The following is a 17,976-nucleotide window of genomic DNA, read 5'->3' as shown; positions in this document are numbered from 1 at the left end:
TTGTAATCTGTACTGTAATGACGTCCTCTGTCCCAGGACCCTCGAATAGCAACAGGAAAAAAATGATCCTGACAAAAATAATTCACCTGAGTAAACTTTTTTTTACCACTTGTTTCACTGATGTAAAGAACTAAGGAAGAGAATCCTAACCAAAACCTTTTGTTCGCCTGTTATTAAGTTATAAAGAAAATAGAGAAAAAACAATTTAGATCAGAAATAAAAAATAGATCACCGGATCATTCTTTTCTCAGTTGCCTTTCAGAGCTTCAGTACCTTTCCCCCACTTCCCCTCTGGAATCAAACATCCTCCCTAGTGTCTCAGTGGCCTTTTGTGTTCTGAAGAAAAGGGTGAATAACTCTTACGAAGAGAATGACGGGTGCGGGACAGGTGTGTTTGACCTCCTCCGAGCACGAGTCCCGGTACACACAGCGAGAACCGGCTGCACCGCTGCACCAAACGCAGCCGTACTTGGGGTCGGCAGTTCGACACCGGCTGCAGTCCGACCGCCCCACTGAGCAATTAAACAGAGTCACTGAAAGAAAAGAGAGCGACGGGGAAAGTCTGTGAGAAAGTGACATTATTTCATGTCAAACAACATGTATGGGACACGTCGGTGTAAAACACGCACCATACAGATCCTCGGCGCTGTCGATGAGGAAGAAGGTTTTCCTCCTCACGTTGATCGTGGCCGGGTATTCCTCCATGGAGGCAGAGTAGGCGTACTGAAACCAGAACCAGCACACATACTTGTGATACAAGTTGAAGTTATGCAGTTACAGCATGTAACATGGATAATGAAACACACTCATGGAAACGCAGACGTACATGATTTGAGATTATTGATACGTGTTGAGACAGCGAGGTCTATCGGTTCCTGTTGTTGATTAAAAGTGATTTACTGTAAGTGGTGCAACGGCTCACAGATCGGATCATCACAAAAGAAAAAAGGGAGCAAAAATGACCTTTAGAGAATCCTGATAACTTTGAGTCACTTGAAGAGTGTGGACTACCCTGAGCCTTCCTCGTAGCACTTATTGCACTCGTATTAGTTGTTGCACTCACTGTATTCGTATCAGTTCGCTGCACTTATTGAATTCGTATTCGTTTACTGCACTTATCCTATTCGTAGTAGTTTGTAGCACTTACTATATTCGTATTAGTTTGTTGCAATTATTGTTTTCGTAGTAATCTGCCTCTGCACTATACTTTTGCTCTGGTTTATGCTTTGAGATGCTTGTTTAAGAAAGGAGATGCACTTATGACTTCTGGTGACTAGTAGTTCTCTTGAATACCTATGTTGAATACACTTCCTGTAAGTCGCTTTGGATAAAAGCGTCTGCTAAATGACTGTAATGTAATGTAATGTAATGGACTAAACACAACAACACCGAGATGGATCACAACATAGAGACGTGTTCTGACCTGGTGGGGTTGGCAGGTGATGTAGAAGACGGAGGGTTGAGTGGCGTCTGGCTCCACGGAGGCCTCCACCACCACTGACTGATTCTCAACGTCCAGCACACACTCGTAGTCCAGGTTCTCATCCTGAATGTGAACCGCATACATTTAAATGAACTAAACACGCTGGTCACAGAGTTTTCAGCTGTCAGTAGGGGCACGCTGAGCCATATGAAGGGATTGTTATCCTACTGTCACAGTACTACAGTGTCTTTATTATGAACTCAAACAGAAAATGTTCTTTACTTAATACGTTTGTGAAGCTGCTCTCGGACTCACTGCTGGTGTAGAGACTTTAAAGGGGCAGTTCAACACATAGTTGCCTAGTTTTGGAGAAGCAGTTTCATGTAGAAACTATTTTCCCCGCGACCCTAGTTCCAACATGAAACTGCTCACAACATGGTCTGAGGATTATCGTGAGTGATCATTATTTCTGAACAAAAAGTCGTTTTTTTTTGGCGCTTTGAGCAACTACAAGACGATGCGTTATTTAGTTGCATCATATTAGAGAGAAGGCGGACATCTGCGGAACTCTGCAACTCACCACAACAATCTAGATGGACAGCATTAGAGGTAAGAGGAAGAATATGTATTTTTGATTTAAGGGTGAACTGTCCCTTTAAGACTTACTTACTGATCATAACATGTCAACAAATCCCTGAACCTTGCAGCTGAAGCTATACCATTGACATTTTTCCTTCACGTTCAAAGATGATATGAATAACCTTCATGATTGACGCTCTTAAAAAGGTTCATCCGGTTTTTGGCGAGCTGTCCGAGTGCTACACTGTGAATGGGAAACTATTCCAGCAGCAATCTTTCTCCAGAATCGCTGACCCCACCTTTAATTCAGCCTCACCTTGACTAAGACAAGATGGTAGATGGCTACGTTACCTGGAACAGGTCCAGGTGTTGTCCCACCAGAGTGACCTTCCTCTCCACGTTGACAGGAAGAAGAGAGGAATCCTGAACTTTCTCCACACACGGACATTCCTGAAGAAACATTATTAACCATTTAAATAAGAAATGCAGCTATACTTTATCAAACTGTATACAGATCCTGCTCAAAGGGATCTATGTAAACAGGTACACTACATATTCATTTGTATGGGGTTGGTCTAAGCTGCTAAGAACTCAAGCGTTCTCTTAATTATTCTTCCTTACCAACTTGGAAGCTGGGCATCCTCCAATCCTCAAAACCTAGATATGCTCGCAAACTGTCCACAAAAATGATCTAACTAAAGTCATCTTTGATTTACATACTGTAGATATTCAAAAAAAAAAGAAATAAATCCAACATGAGAGGAGCTATCCCTTCTTAAATCTAGCCTTAAACTTAAAAAGGAACAATAACTAAGCGACCACTGCCACAAAAACACAACACAGATATGAAACATTAGACGTTTGAGTGAAACCCGAGGTGGGACGTTGACTTGAAAATGTCATGATGTTCCTGAGCCCGTGGGAGGATACGCAGGTCTTATTAGGTGAGATGAACAGAAATGGTATGGAGAGGGTAGACGAGTCAATAAGACCCGTTGAGTTACTCATTTCCATCCTGAGATTACATTGATTTTGTGTCAGTGGTTCACCTCTCAGTATTTGTTATTGTTGGCCGCGCTGCAGTATGAACACCAAGTGGTTATATATTTACTTTGCTTTATCAGTCCCAGATCAGAGATGGATACTGGTCTAAAATCTGTCTGGCTTGGCTTTGTGTTTTTATGCTAAGCTAAACTAAAGGCAGAAGGTTAATCTACTTTTCGGCAAGAAAGCACAAAATAGTACTTCCCTCGTTTTCTCATAGGTACTGTATACAACCAGACGAGTCGCCCCCTGAGGGCCATTAGTAAGAATGCAGGTATAAGGATCTTCTGCATTGGCGGAACCGGAGTTAGAGCTTCTTAGATATTCTGCTACAATGGTAAATGTTTAAAGAATCATCCTGCACTCAGGGGCATTTCCGAAAAATAATCCAATGAAATGAAAATCAGCAAAGTGTCCCTTCCATCTCTCTCAACCACAAGGGAGGTGTATGTGTAGCAAACAGTCCTCCCTAGCTCAGCATCGTGCAAAACCTCTGAGCCACCTTTTAAGCTGCCCAATCAAATGCGAAAAATTAGATTTAAACCCCTAAGTCAAATGTACGCCGCTCAAATATTTAGTTTAACTGTGACATTCTTCATTTCACTGCGACTAAAAACAGTTTCTAATGGCGACTGGAGCGATTTTCTAGACCAGCTCAACGCGAGGGTTCCACACTCACCGGAAAATAAGAGACGGTAGATAAATCTGAATGGTAGTCTGCTTCAGACTCAGAGTTGTGGTCAATAACTGTTTCAGGTGATTGTGTGTAGATGGAAGGCTTTTTGCTGGCAACGGATGAACCTGCTGCCGAGTCCACGGTAGGCTCCTCCCGCCTCTCACTGTCTTCATAGCTGGCTGGAGGAATGGCGTCCTTATTGTCACTGACGGAGAGGACTATTGAATGAGACATTTCTCTGGAGGTGGTCGAGCTGTCGTCGGCAGAAGAGCCAAACGCTCCGGCGGACTGCTCTAATAATCTCAGGTCATGTTCTACCTTTACGCTAGTGCTGCTGGGTAACGTAGCGTGGGGGGCTTTGTCAGTGATATTCAAGCTTTCGGCCTCCTCGTCCTCCGAGAAACTTGCAATGCTGCCGTTTCCATCCGAGGTTCCCTCGCTTTGTGTGGGGACAACGGTGTGCGTTGTAGTGGCCTGGCTGAAGATCCTGACAAAGGGGGAAGTTGTAGCCAGGATGAGGGGGGCGGTGGGCTCGGCGTTAGGGGTGGTGGGTGGTTTCACTGTGGTGAAAGTTAAAGGGACAGCTGCTGCGATGGGGGTAGGTGTCTCTGTGGGTGATGGCTGTGGTGTTGTTGTTGTTGTTGCTGGTGGTGTTGTTGTTGTTGTCGTTGTCGCAGCAGCAGCCCGGACGGTAGGAGGTAAAGGGGTCAGATTTCTGGCGGGTGGTGGGATGGTGGGTGTTGGCGGTTTGAACTTGACGATGGAGAAGCACAAGTGTACAAAACAAGGACAGGAGGGGGGACAAGAAAAAAAAAGCAGGGGAAGACAAAATTAGGATAAAAACAGAAGGGCATGCAAATATATAAAGAATCAACTTATGAATGGACAACAAAAATGAAAGTTTTATGGTAAAAAAAGACAAACTACAGCAAACATAGGGAACAAAGATAAACACACTAATATGTGCAGCATGTTGCACAGTGTGGTATGATACATGCTCAGCAACACACACCTAGTGCCTTTAAATAACATTCCACGCAGTGTTTTCCCCAACAATACAGTAAACAATCTGTTTATCACACCTAGCTAACACTATCGCAGCCTAATACGACTGTCCTGCTACAACCCCTCTGTCATGAAGGATTGTAATGTTTGGCTTTTGTTAAAACAGTTTTAGAAAGGGTTTTGATTCAAATAGGTCAGAGACTACAAATTAGGTTATATTTTTATAATTAGCACCCTTATTGATGTTTATAGAGTTCGACAAAATAGAAAACAAAATACCTTTGAATATAAGGCAATACTATTCGACAGCACCACAAACACCAAAGTGATCATACAGAAGAACCAACACCTCTCTAAAAACACTTTGAATGAACATCTTTTCCTCAGACTTAATGGTGACTCACATTGTGGTTGTAGATGGTGACTCCCCGGCTGCAGGTGTGTTTGTGCGTGCAGACGTGCTCGTGGATACACCAGTTACACCCCCAGCGACTGCTGACGCACCCTTGGCATCTAGCAGAGCACACAGCACGGGTACAGACAGAACATAGAAACACAAACAGAAGTGACGATTAAAAAAATGCTATTTTCCCCAAAAAACATATAGCAGATGTTTGGGAAACGTGAATTAATCAAAACAACATCAATGCAACGATGTGTTTGTGTGTGTGTGTGTGTGTGTGTGTGTGTGTGTGTGTGTGTGTGTGTGTGTGTGTGTGTGTGTGTGTGTGTGTGTGTACTCACGGCCTGCGTCCAGAGAGCTGCTGCACAAAGCTGCAGTTGTAGAAGGTGAATTCTGTCTCTGCCACCGTCACGTTTGTGAAACGCAGCGACAGGGCCACCATCACAAACTCTGCGTCAGAGCAAATACATGTCAACTTCAAATGATCCGACCAACTTTTGTGTCATTCTCTATGATCATCACAGTGCTGCTTTGGCAGGTTTGTAAACATTCTTCACGCACTCAACTTTGTGTGTTTTATAGAGGTGTTGCAACCTCAAGTGTAAATTGAAAAATCGTTTAATGGGGCTTCGGAATTAAAAGCAGGATCGGCAATCCTCCCCGCATTTTTTTTTTTATCTCCCCCCTGCCTATTTGTGCGAGCCCAACAAAAAATAGAGAAGTGGCTCAATTGAATGGTGAAATAAATAATTAGTTTTACCATTTTAGTTATGGTTGTTACATAATCTGCTGGACTCCATATCAGAGTGCAAGTGACAAAAGAATGGGATGGACGTGAGGTCAGAGTGACCTTGACCTTTGACTCCCAAATTCTAATCACATCATCATCATATTTGCTCCACAAGTTCCCGAGATTCCATAATCTAGCAAGTGCATAGCCGTTGGAGTCATGGATTAGTGGTATCATGACGTCTTTAATGTTTTGAAAAATGTTTTCCCATTGGGTACAATTGCCAACCAAATTCAAAAAAATACTCACCATCTCCATGACTAATGGGGGGCAGACTGTCCGCTTCAGGGGTGGAGCAAATCACACCGGTGTTAGTGAGTGAAGCAGGAGCTTCCGTGTCCTGGAAGAAGCAAGAGTAGGCCTCTCCATTTCCCAGACTCGGGAGGCCCTCTACTGACACCGTAATCTGAGGAGAGGGAGACATAACGGAAAGGGACGTCAAGAAAAAGGAAGGAACAAGATAGAAAAGGAAAGGAATATATCGGAAACCGATTCCCCCTGCATTACATCGGCTTTCTCCCCACGGCTGATGTTGTAGAGGCTGAGATGCTGGATACCGAGGCACTGCTGCGTCTGGTTGAAGCTCCACAGCCACTGACCCTGTACGGACCCTCGCTGGCACTCCTGGCGTTGGCCACACCTGAAATAACACAGAGAGGTAAGAGAGACAAGGAAGAGACAAAAGTAGACGGGGGGACGCAAAAGAGACCATCGGCTGTAGCACCAGCGGTTACATGTCCACTGACTCACCGTCCCTCCAGGACACACCAGCCACAGTAGGGGTCTTTGGCGGACAGACAGGACTGACAGTCCAGGTGGTCACCGCATTCGGCCACCGGGAGCTTCTCGACCTAAAAATGACAGATAAGCGAGTACTCAAAGACGGATCCATGTGGTGAATGAAGGTGGATACCTGGGGTATGCTACTAGTGGTGATTGTCTCATTTTCACCTTTATGGTCTCCTCATGAGACTAACAAAGTAACATTTCTAACACACTTAATCACAAAAGCTGCTGCACTACTATATCTTTGGAAACTCACTGGCATGATTCATTGCCATCATCATTTCCCGGCATGAACAAGATAAAGCTATGATTGCCCAGCTCACCTAATCAGTGTGTAGTTCAGTAAACCTTGTGGTCAGCAAATTCATAGAAATCTGATGTGGAATCGTGTTGAGGAAACTTTGGGATCTTTTAAACTATGTGTTGTGCTTCGCATTTCGGCAAACCGTCGTTCTCAAAGCTCCTTAAAGTTCAATATTTTCTCCACCTTTTCACATCAGTGTTGATAGAAAAATTGTTAGATGTGCATGGACGGACTAAAACCTGCCGCAGAGAACCCCCTGCTAGGTCTGCGTCCAAAGGTGTGTGGTCACTTTGGTTGTGCAGACACTTGAAGCATAAATTACACTTCAATGTTTTCGAGTTCTATTTTTCATATGTAACAGTCTTTGAAAAAAACATAATCGATGGAATAAAAAAAAAAGACTTAGCCAATGCTACTAAGCTTGTAGCTAACTAGCTTACCTGGATAGCTCTAGGGAAGTAATGCTACATAAAATGTGTAACTTTTTTAATATCGTTTTAATTGTTTAAGGCCAAGTAGGTTCCAATCTGACTGTAAGCGGACTGAAAAAGCAGTCTCGCCATTTGTAGTTATCCATGTTGACTAGCTAACGTTAACATTAGCCTTCCCAATCAAATGTGAGATACGAGCCCATCAAAGCTAGCAAGACAGTTAACCTCTAGTAAGCTAGAGCTTCAAATTGAATGCATTGTCTCAGCTACTAATGAGAGTGTTCATTATATTACCTGTTAATGTTACTTCTTTTACCAGTCGGCTCTTTCAGTGTGTAAGCTTAACTTTCTTTTTTTTCATTCATTAACATAACTACAACATTGATTATCATAGTTATGCAGATGATTCTCAGATATATCTAGCCCTCTCACCTGATGACTGAAGACAGTAAGACTGTATCATTGATAAGAATAATAAATAATTTGATGAGCCAAAACTTCCTTCAACTAAATAAGGGGGAAAAAAATCTGATATTATTGTCTTTGGCAACAAAAGAGAAGAGAATTACTATTAAATTAACAACTCCAATCTCAGGGTCTAAAAAACAAAGACCAAGTCTGAAATCTTTGCATGCTGAAAGATTTAGATCAGCAATCAGCCAAATCAAAGCAATCCCAAAAACAGCAAGAGTTCAAGGATCTGGTGTCCCAAAGTGACCATGAGAAGCTCATTCATGCTTTTATTTCCGGTAGGGTGGACTATTGTAATGGCCTCTTAACTGGTTTTCCCAAAGGGACCGTTAAGCAGCTGCAGTTGGTTGAGAATGCTGCTGCTAGAGTTTTATCCAGGACTAAAGGAGATTTTTTAACACTGGCCTCCAGTTAGTTATAGAATCGATTTTTCAAACTGCTGTCACAAACAAAATACTCTGGATACATCTGTGATATTCTGATAGGATATAAATTGAGTAGGGCTTTTAGATCCATGGACTCAGTCCAAACTAAACACAGTGAAGCATCATTTAGCTGTTATGGGGCATAAAACTGGAACAAACCACCCAGAAGATGTGCACCAAATCTAGCCATTTTTAAATCCTGGTTAAAAAAAACTTTCTCTTTTCATGTGGCAACAATTGAGCTACTATGTTTTTATAATGTATTCATTCTATTCTATTTAGGTATTTTATTTTATATTGTTTGTTTTTTAATTACATTATACTCTTTAATAACTATCTTATGTGCTTTGTATCTTTCAATCATATTTTATATATGGATGATCTTTTTTTTTTAAATGTATGTACAGCACTATAAATTGCCCCTGTGTACAAAATGTGCTATGGAAATAAGATAGCGATTGCCATGAAGTAGTGATTGCTATAGGTTTCATTGTATTTATTCTTCTTATCTTTTTCTACTTTATTGATTTTTTTATTGTCTTATTTATCTAGCCAGAGAATCTGTGGTTCACTGTCTTTTGCCCTAACGCATAAAAAAATCTAATAACATTTCTTACTCAAAGAAAGAAAACTTAAATCCGCTTATAGCACACTATCAGTAGCTCCATGACCACTACAATGCTTGTAATCATATTTTGTTTTAGATTAATGTTAAATATAACTCGATTAGATTGAGGAGTTCAGTGGTCTGGCTCTGAGACCGGCCATTCAATGTATAGACTAACAGTTTCCCATATCTATTCATCAGCATCTATGGCTTCCCACACAGACACTCTGTAGGGAGTGTGCCAACACAATGGAGGCCACTTTCCCTGATCAATACCATTGTTATGTCCGACCTTACACCTCCTGCTGACTGTTGTACCCATAACAGCGGGGTTAGTGACCTTTGACCCCCACAGCCAGCTGGCCTCTCTATTTTCTGTTATGTTCATTGCCTCTTATTCTTTTATCCTACTTTTCTGCGAGAGAGACACAGCTTGAGGAAGTATCAAAGCCTGAAAAAACTCTGACAAACGATCATTTGTCGGACAATCAATGACAAGCCATGTTTAGTCTCCTGTATGGAGACATCTGGGCGAGTGGACGAATAGGCGGACGCGTCAAGAAGGGCACGGCTGTTCATACATCTGTCGAGTAGTTCAAAGTTAAACATAGATTTAAACAGAAAATGACATTTCACCACCTCCAACTGTGTTAAGTTTGTATACTTACAGTAGTTTTGGTCATGACGTAGATGTGTGCTCCAGTCGGGTCCAATAAAAGGTCACTGTTGATCGGGGAGTTGAGCTGGATCGTCGTGTTCGCGTACACCTCCACCTGGCCGTCTTGGCCCAGATAAACCTGTAGAAAAACACCAGACAATTTGGTGCATGCTTTCCACTGCAAGACTCAATTGAGCAGCTAATTAAAAAAGAAAAAAAGAAAAAGGATATAGAAGGAATATCTTCTTCGGCTCACAACTCAAACGCAAATCAAATCACACTTCAGGAATCGCAGCAGAAGTGGCTGTGAATGTGATTACGGCACAGTCAAATCTAATATGGAGCGCAGGAAGACACCTCCGGCCTGAGTGATTCCCAGGCCTTCAAACTCTCATGTTACCTCATGTTGATGGGATTAACAGAGGTTTTCGTGCCTCTTTCCAGAAGGCTCTCACTTTGAGCGCTCCGGACAGGATGGAGAATCAGTTGTCCCATTAAGAGGAAGCACTCAACGCATAATTGCACGGAAAGCAGCTCTGTAATGGGCGGTGACTTCTATGCAGTTTTGCATATCACATTTGTGTTGCTGTATAAAAGATGCAATATCTGTACAACAGGTGTGTGACAGATTAAGCCAGGTAGACAAACAGGTAGATACTTGAAACTGAAATTACAGCGTTTAACATTATTTCCTAAATTGTCTACCCAAACCTTAAAGGAATAGTTCAAGACATTTTGGGAAACAATGTTGTGCATGACCGGAAACCATGGCACCGTTTTGGTGAGCTGAACATATTCGTTTGCAACTAATGAATGGGCGTTGTTTACTCCTGGGACGGTCGATACTACAGCCCCGTGCTCTCAGAACAACATTTGTGCACACAAAGCAAAGAATGCTGGCTCAAGAGGATGCTTTTACGTAACCGCGCCTGGTGTTTAAATGCAGTGGTTTGGATATGCACAGCAATTACAATTATAATATAATTATAACATATAACGTCATTGTAAATGAAAATTTCGGCTCTCAGGTTCCCTTGAACAATGCTCTCAATGTCTGAACTGAACTTTGAGTGGGTGTGAACTTGCCCAACACTGATGGAAAATGTGTTTATTCCCCTTTCTTGCTGAGTCACGGATGAGAAGACCGACACTACTCACCGTTCGCTTATCAACAAGTTTTATCTTGTTTGATCACGAAAACAAAAGTGCAAAAGAATTCTCTGACGTGGTATCAATCTTAGTAATAATAATTCTCAGATTTTTCCAAAACATGGAACTATTCCTTAACTCCAAACAGGACAGTTACGTGGAGCGGCTGCAACTGCATCAAAAGCAAGCTGGAAACACCAATTTTGTCCCATGTTAACTAGCCGTACCGAATTCACTGGTATGAAGTCTAAAATGGGCCATCGTTTTTGGCCTTCCACACGCACACACTCACACACACACACACACACACACAAAGTCCTGTTTCTGGATGCTGTGGAATTTGCCCTGCTGTGATACCATAATCCTGTTACAATAGCTTACTTCAGATGGCTACATGGAGCGCTGCTTTGATCTGCTACCTAAAAGCACCATGTCTCCCTCTCTCTCATTTGCACACACATCAAACACTCACACGTACACGCACACACAGTAAAAACAGACCTACTACACGATAACCAACTCCTCTGCAGGGTTATGTCTACAATCACCTTACATGTGATTATCAGATCCATGCAGATGTTGCTAAAAAAAAAACGGTTGAAACACGGCAGTACTTAGAACTTGACACACAAGGCCGAGACTCGTATAAGAAATATTTTGCAGGGAAACACACTCCACCTGTCTTCCCAAAAGAAAACGTATATAACGCCATCTTAAAATGTGCTCAAAAAAACGTTTTTGTTCTAGTCTCCAATGACCTCATTCTGCAGAACAGAACAAAAAGCAAATGTATTAGGCACGGGATCATGGTGGTATGCCGGCCTGTGTATGTTGGAAAACTGTGAGCGCTGGAATGACTGGAATCCACCGGTAGCTGCAGCCGTGTAGAAGTGTATCGGAACTGGCACGGTCTTTGGTTGCACGTAGTCTGAGGTGTGTTTGCTTTGCTAGGAAATTAATCCAAAGTCATCTTTTGAAGGGTTAGGGAGTAGAAGACAAAAGGGTAGGGCTGAAAATTAGGAAATAAGTTGAATGGTCTAAATATTTCCCAGTGATGTGTCCCAGGGCGTCTCCCTGACTCCCTCCTAGTGCATGCTGAGGCAGGCTTTAAGAGGCCTGACGAAAACTGTGTGTGGATGAGCTACCTTGTGCAGAGTCCCTTTGGAGTCTCCGAGGAAGGCGATGCTGTGTCCGTCTCTGACACTGACGGCCACCGCGGAGAGGCGGGCGGTGGAGGTGTGCCACGCGGCTCTGGCCTCCAGCGGCGCCCGGCTCGCCATGGGACTGGGGGTGTGGTCCGAGCCGCAGGGATACGCCTTGAGGGTATTCTGCAACACATTAGGGAAAGCGTCTGCTAAATGACTGTAATGTGTAATGTAATGTAAAAGTTCGAACGCGATCCTTTTTCCATGATTTTACGTATTAATCTGAACTAAACGCACTAAGACTACTTCAGTTTTATTGCTCTTAATATTTCAAAACACCTAAGCTTCGGACTAACAAGTTCATGTTCAAGCCGTCTCAATTAGTGTCCCATTCTTTCCTGCTGTTGCCTTCGAATCCTCTTAATTCCCCGTAAAAGGATTGCAGCACCACAGATTAAGGCAGACTCATACGGTCACAGGCCACTGGCTCTTTTGGTTTCGCACAACAACCGCTTTTTAAGTCCTGCTTTCTGGTAAGTCTCAATGCTCTGGCTGCACATAATTGGCCCTGAAGGAGGAAGCAGAATGGGACATCTTTTGTTAGTCTACAGAGAAGTTTATGAAAAAAGAAAAAAAATAGGAAGGTTTGTCGTCGTTTCAAGGGGAACTTTGATCTAATACATCCTCTCCTCATTCAATCATCTCTCAGTGTTTCATTCAGCATTTCCTTTTCTTCTTTCTCCCTGTGTGTGCTCGTCTTTCTATTCCAAAATTGCGTATACCCCCCCTCCTCTCAATCTTAATCTCTGTCTTCTTATGTCAGTGGGTTTAAAAAAAAAAAAACGCCCTTGTCAGAGCTCATTAAACAGCAGCACAGCTGATTCGGGGTTAGCTTGGTTTATTGATCCCTAATGGTCCCATTAAATGGTTCTGAGGGCTGCCAGGACCTGGGTGGGAGCAGAGGGGGTCACCAGAGGGCTGCAGCTGGGCAGAGCTACTTCTGGGGCATCTGGGGGCTGTGGGCTTTCCAAAGAGGGCCTCATTACAATGCCTTCATTCTTCCTGTTGCTTACCTTAATCCGGGCAGTCCAATCCATTCCTTGTTACTGGGCTGTGCTTTCTGTTTTGTCTTTTTGTGAAACAAATTGGTTCATATACTTAAGGTACATAAAGACAGCAAGATATAATTCGGCACAATGACCTATTATATGGGCAGTATCCATGCTGTAACAAGCACTCAAAACAGGAAAGAAAATGAGAGCATGCAATTCTGCTCGTTACTGACAAAACAAAATATTTGCTCTTCTTCCATCACATAAACAGTCGGCTTCCTTTTTCTTTCCTTCATCTGCAGCATCCTTACCACGGGCAGGTTGGCGCAACTGGACTTGACCTCGTACTCTATGTAGGCCACCTCTCTTCCCTCCACCCGGCCGTCCTGGGTGTAGCAGAGGTTGCGGGTGGAGTCGATGTGTCCGTCGAGCTCATCCAGCGGGTAGACACACAGAGCCGAGGCGTCCAAGGGAGCGTTGTTTGTGGAGCTGGCGCGGGTGGAGAAGACTCCCAGCAGATCCTGGCCTTCCCGGCCGATGCCTTGTCCCACCTGTTGCAACAAAGGCATGGGAAAAACCGCTCAGTCCAACACAGTCAGCACCAGAAATACCTTGATGTTAAACCATTTTGGACTTGAAAATCACACACACCAAGAATTTCAAGCTAGATTTTGAATTGAGCTTGTTTGTTGATAGTTATTAGGGATAAAGTACCTGTGCAGCCTGGAGCAGGTTGTAAGTCCTGGATGGAGAGGAAGTGGATCTGCAGACCAGAGGAACTTCCACATAGGAATAGTAGGAGGTGTCGTCCAGGCACACCCTGGCGGCATAGGTCCGGTACTCCCTCGATGCCGACTTGATGTCCCGCCGGTAAAACAAGAAGTACACGTACGTGCGCCGAGTGAACGCCATCACGAAGTGGTGGTCGTATTCCGACAGGCGCCCGGCCACCGCCAGCTTGGCCGTCTCCTCGTAGGAGAAGAGGGGTTTTGATGAGAGGTGGCGGGTGGAGATGGGCGGGTGGCTGGCGGTGTAGCCCCTTCCCACGTACATTACGGTCCTTTCCCCGCCACGATGCCCCACCACGAGCCCAATGGTCGACACCGACGGGTCATTTGCGGCGACGTACTGCGTGTCCACGGGCCTCTCTGTGGAGAAGCGGACCTCCTTGATCGACGCCAGGCTGCGTTTCTGGCAGGTGCCCTGGTGGATGCTGCCGCAGGTGATCAACTCCAGCGCCTTCGGATCCACCAGAAGCAGTTTGTTGTGGTTGCTGGTTCTCCTGGCTTGGGGACAGTTGGACTCGGTCACTGGTGGGAGGCAGTCTTTGCTGTCGCTCACGGGACCGGTCGTCTCCTCCAGCTCCAGCCGGAGTCCGTCCGATCCGTCCAGCTGGAAGAGGTGGTCCCTGGCCCCCACGTACACCGTCCCCACGGAGGGGTCTGGGTGGAGCACCAGGTGCTGGAATTCAGTGTCATTACGGGAGAAGCGAGGGTAGGAGCGACCGTGGGCTGCGGCGAAGACGATGAGGATGAGGAGTAAGAGCAGGGTGGGGTTCAGAGCCTTCCCATGTGGCATGGCAAATATTCTGAGGAGAGAAACAGAGCAGGGTTAGAGGCCTGAACCAGCAGAGGTCTGAGGTTAAACATTGACATTTTATAAGGCTAAAGCTGCTTCCATGTAGTTTAAGAGTTTTAAAGGGTTTAGGTTTAGACTGAGAGAAATGTTAAGATTTTGGCAAGAATCTCTTCAGAATTTAAGCTACAGTAGCAAGAAAAAACTCTCCTTCTTCAATAAACATTCTGTCAAACCTTGTGAGGCTCTTAACTTCCCACATTTTGAAAGTATCATCAATGTTGTTTGGAATAAAATCTGGGTGATTTTACATACACTTCTCCAAGATTTAAGTGCCTTATATGTATTATAATATGTTCTAGTGAGAGAAAACCACTGTTTGACTCGATGAGCTTGCGCTCATCATGTTGTTCATTCACATTTAAATTGGTTTTATACAATATTGCCGGGTTTTCATTTGTGAAGATTATCCTGCTGAACAAAACTCGCAGGTATCATTTTTTGGAGATTGGCAAAAAACATTGGCTTTTTTTTCCAGAGGGAACCATTGCGATGCTAGCTTCCTGGTTGGCCTACAAAAATATGTCATCCCTGCAGCTCTCTCAATCAGCAGCCTAACTGTGCTGTGTATTGATGAATCCATGGATCTGTCCCTGGTGCACGAAAGTGGCAGACGGATTTTTAATTGTGACGTTTTCTCTGAGGCCCGCCCCTCTGTCAGTTTCATCTTGGATCTAAAATATTAACAAATCGCCTACGGCCCTTACAGCTGGAGCATTCCAAACAATAACTCTCATTCCCCCATTTCCACAGCCATCACTCAACACCTCTGAGGAGAGTGGTCTGTGGACACTGAAAGCCTTTCGCATTAGGAGATAAAAACCTGTTTAATTATTGATCAGGCTCAGACCTTTCACTGACCTCACTGAGAAAGGTCACATAGAAATGAATAACTCCAGTTCACCATAGCATTGGCGACAGACTGGGGATGAGTAAAGAGCTCTGAACAGAATCACGTTTCTTTCGTAGTTCCCTCTATGTTAATGGGATAAACTTTCAGCCAATGCTGGAATAACAGGGCAAAGGGTCCGTCGAGCAGATGATGGTAATGCAACACTTATTGTTTGCCAAATGCCATAAAACTCGCCAGAAGAAGAAGAAGTTTGCGAAATAAGTTAAATCCCCCACAAAAGCATTGGCGCAAATAAGCCGTAAACAAGTCGTGGACTTCAAACTTCCAACGGAGGAGTCTTGTAATTGGTTGCTTGTCAAAGTGAAAGCGCCTCCCGTCAGACGGACGTAACGCCTCATGTCCCTGCAAAGTTGCTGCTTTCGTCCACTACAACAATGGACGAAGCCTTGAGGTGGGACAGCGACAGTTCCAATTGTCCCGAATGTTTATCCCTTGTTCCCATTCACACATGAGCCCATGTATGGAAATGTTCCTGAGCATTTCGGGGATGGACTGAAAGGGGGTTTAACATACACAGAATATTAACTAAATTGAAATTGGCATTATTTATGCTCCAACACTCTGGGTAATGACAGAGGAAGAAAATGTGTAGAGAAAACTACGACTACCCAAGACTGTGATATTTAAAAAAAAAAAAAAAATACTATTAACTTGCATTACATTACCATTACCTTGCAGTATGAATGAGCTGCTATGACATTAGACATGCAGCGCCATCTCACCTAGCTGTCCGCCCCCTGGGGCTACAATCAGGACGAGGACGAGGGGTGCTGAAAGGGAGGAGGCCGTGAATCTCTTGTGTGAGTAGGTCTGGATTTGTGCTCGTGTACATAACCGGGGGGGCCAACCAGGAGCAGGTGCATGTGTCTTAGTGTGTGTCTGGTAAGTGGGCGAGTGTGTCCCAGGCCTCCTCTTTTACTTATTCATGAGCGGGATGAGGCGTATGATAAGTAATAACCTCCACGCCCACTGTCAGAGGATTTGAGTTGGGCGTGTAATGTGTCAAGAGGAGTGGCCATCACAGTCTAACGGGGGCTTGGAAGATCCACAGTGGTGAGAGACAGGGGAGGAATAGACTTCATGAAATATAGATATAAAACAAACCAATTCAGTGCCTCATGTTTTATTGAGCCAAACATCCAGAGCCCTCAGATACAAGTTCTCTTTTGCAACGTTACCGGTGTGGCTCTTTGAACGGAAAGATAACCACGGTCACCTCAGTTTACAACTTTGGTGATACCTTAAATCAGGGGCATTCAATTATAATTCAACAAGGTCCAGTTTGAGAGATTTACTCTTGCAAAGGTCCGGAACATCACAAAAACGTCTAACTGTCACTGTGATTTAGTTCCATATATATATGGAACTAAATCACAGTGACAGTATATATATACAGTATATATATATATATATATATATATATATATATATATATATATGTACAACTGACTGTCATATATATATGTACAACTGACTGTCATATCAAATAAAGAAATAATAATATAATAATAATATCTCAACAATATGTATCGTTAATCTTCAAATTGAACCGGATGAATTACAAATAATACATACTCTTATGATAAATAAATGGTCTTCTCTCATTTCAAATAGAATAAGAGCTGGAATAAAAATATATAATGCATAACAGAAGCTTCTGAAATTCTGAAAAATGAAAGTACTTATTTTTTGAAAGGTTGTCCATAACTTAAACCTAAGCAGCTTTATATTCTTTTAATTCAGGTGTGAAGTGATGTTAATCAAAAAAGCCACAATATCCATATTATTCTCATCTTCAAAAAAGACAATTTTGTGTATAGGGACTGTATCTGTGATTATGGAATACACTTGTTTCATACGTGCTGCAGCTTGTCCAGAAAGCTGCAGCACGTCTGGTGTTCAATCGCCCCAAGTTCTCTCACACAACTTCCCTTCTCCGTTCTCTACACTGGCTCCCTGTAAGAGCTCGCATCCAGTTTAAGACTCTGGTGCTAGCCTACAGGGCAGTGAAAGGAACAGCTCCTTCCTATCTCCAGGCCTTGGTCAAGCCCTACACCCCCGCCCGACCACTTCGCTCTGCTGCCTCGGGGCGACTGGTTGCCCCGTCGCTCAGAGGTCCCTGCGGCCGATCCACCCGGTCACAGCTTTTTTCTGTCCTGGCCCCTCAGTGGTGGAATGAACTCCCCACTGACGTCAGGACAGCAGAGTCGCTGCCCATCTTTAGGCGCAGGCTGAAAACTCACCTCTTCAAGAAGTACTACCCTGAGCCTTCCTCGTAGCACTTATTGCATTCGTATTAGTTGTTGCACTTACTGTATTCGTATCAGTTCGCTGCACTTATTGAATTTGTATTTGTTTACTGCACTTATCCTATTCGTAGTAGTTTGTAGCACTTACTATATTCGGATTAGTCTGTTGCAATTATTGTTTTCGTAGTAATTTGCCTCTGCACTATACTTTTGCTCTGGTTTATGCTTTGA

General features: G+C 43.7%; 1 protein-coding gene across 1 annotated transcript in view; it reads right to left on the bottom strand.

Moving 5' to 3' along the window:
• The window catches only part of plxnb1a (plexin b1a), a 69,363-nt gene that overhangs the window by 19,486 nt on the left and 31,901 nt on the right, over positions 1–17,976 (bottom strand). The window contains exons 2-15 of the mRNA XM_054608762.1: positions 13,663–14,536; positions 13,260–13,499; positions 11,897–12,079; positions 9,613–9,741; positions 6,671–6,771; positions 6,428–6,560; positions 6,170–6,326; positions 5,472–5,580; positions 5,132–5,240; positions 3,726–4,475; positions 2,354–2,452; positions 1,424–1,546; positions 630–723; positions 364–533 (exon numbers count right to left, since the gene is read on the bottom strand). Coding sequence (XP_054464737.1) covers positions 364–533; positions 630–723; positions 1,424–1,546; positions 2,354–2,452; positions 3,726–4,475; positions 5,132–5,240; positions 5,472–5,580; positions 6,170–6,326; positions 6,428–6,560; positions 6,671–6,771; positions 9,613–9,741; positions 11,897–12,079; positions 13,260–13,499; positions 13,663–14,526 — 3,261 coding nt within the window. The 5' untranslated portion in view covers positions 14,527–14,536. The remainder of the gene's footprint in view (positions 1–363; positions 534–629; positions 724–1,423; positions 1,547–2,353; positions 2,453–3,725; positions 4,476–5,131; positions 5,241–5,471; positions 5,581–6,169; positions 6,327–6,427; positions 6,561–6,670; positions 6,772–9,612; positions 9,742–11,896; positions 12,080–13,259; positions 13,500–13,662; positions 14,537–17,976) is intronic.

Source organism: Anoplopoma fimbria, chromosome 12 (genome assembly GCF_027596085.1).
Source record: "Anoplopoma fimbria isolate UVic2021 breed Golden Eagle Sablefish chromosome 12, Afim_UVic_2022, whole genome shotgun sequence".
In the NCBI taxonomy this organism is placed as follows: domain Eukaryota; kingdom Metazoa; phylum Chordata; class Actinopteri; order Perciformes; family Anoplopomatidae; genus Anoplopoma; species Anoplopoma fimbria.
Note: the sequence above shows the minus strand (reverse complement) of the source record. Positions and strands in the feature narration are given on the sequence as shown.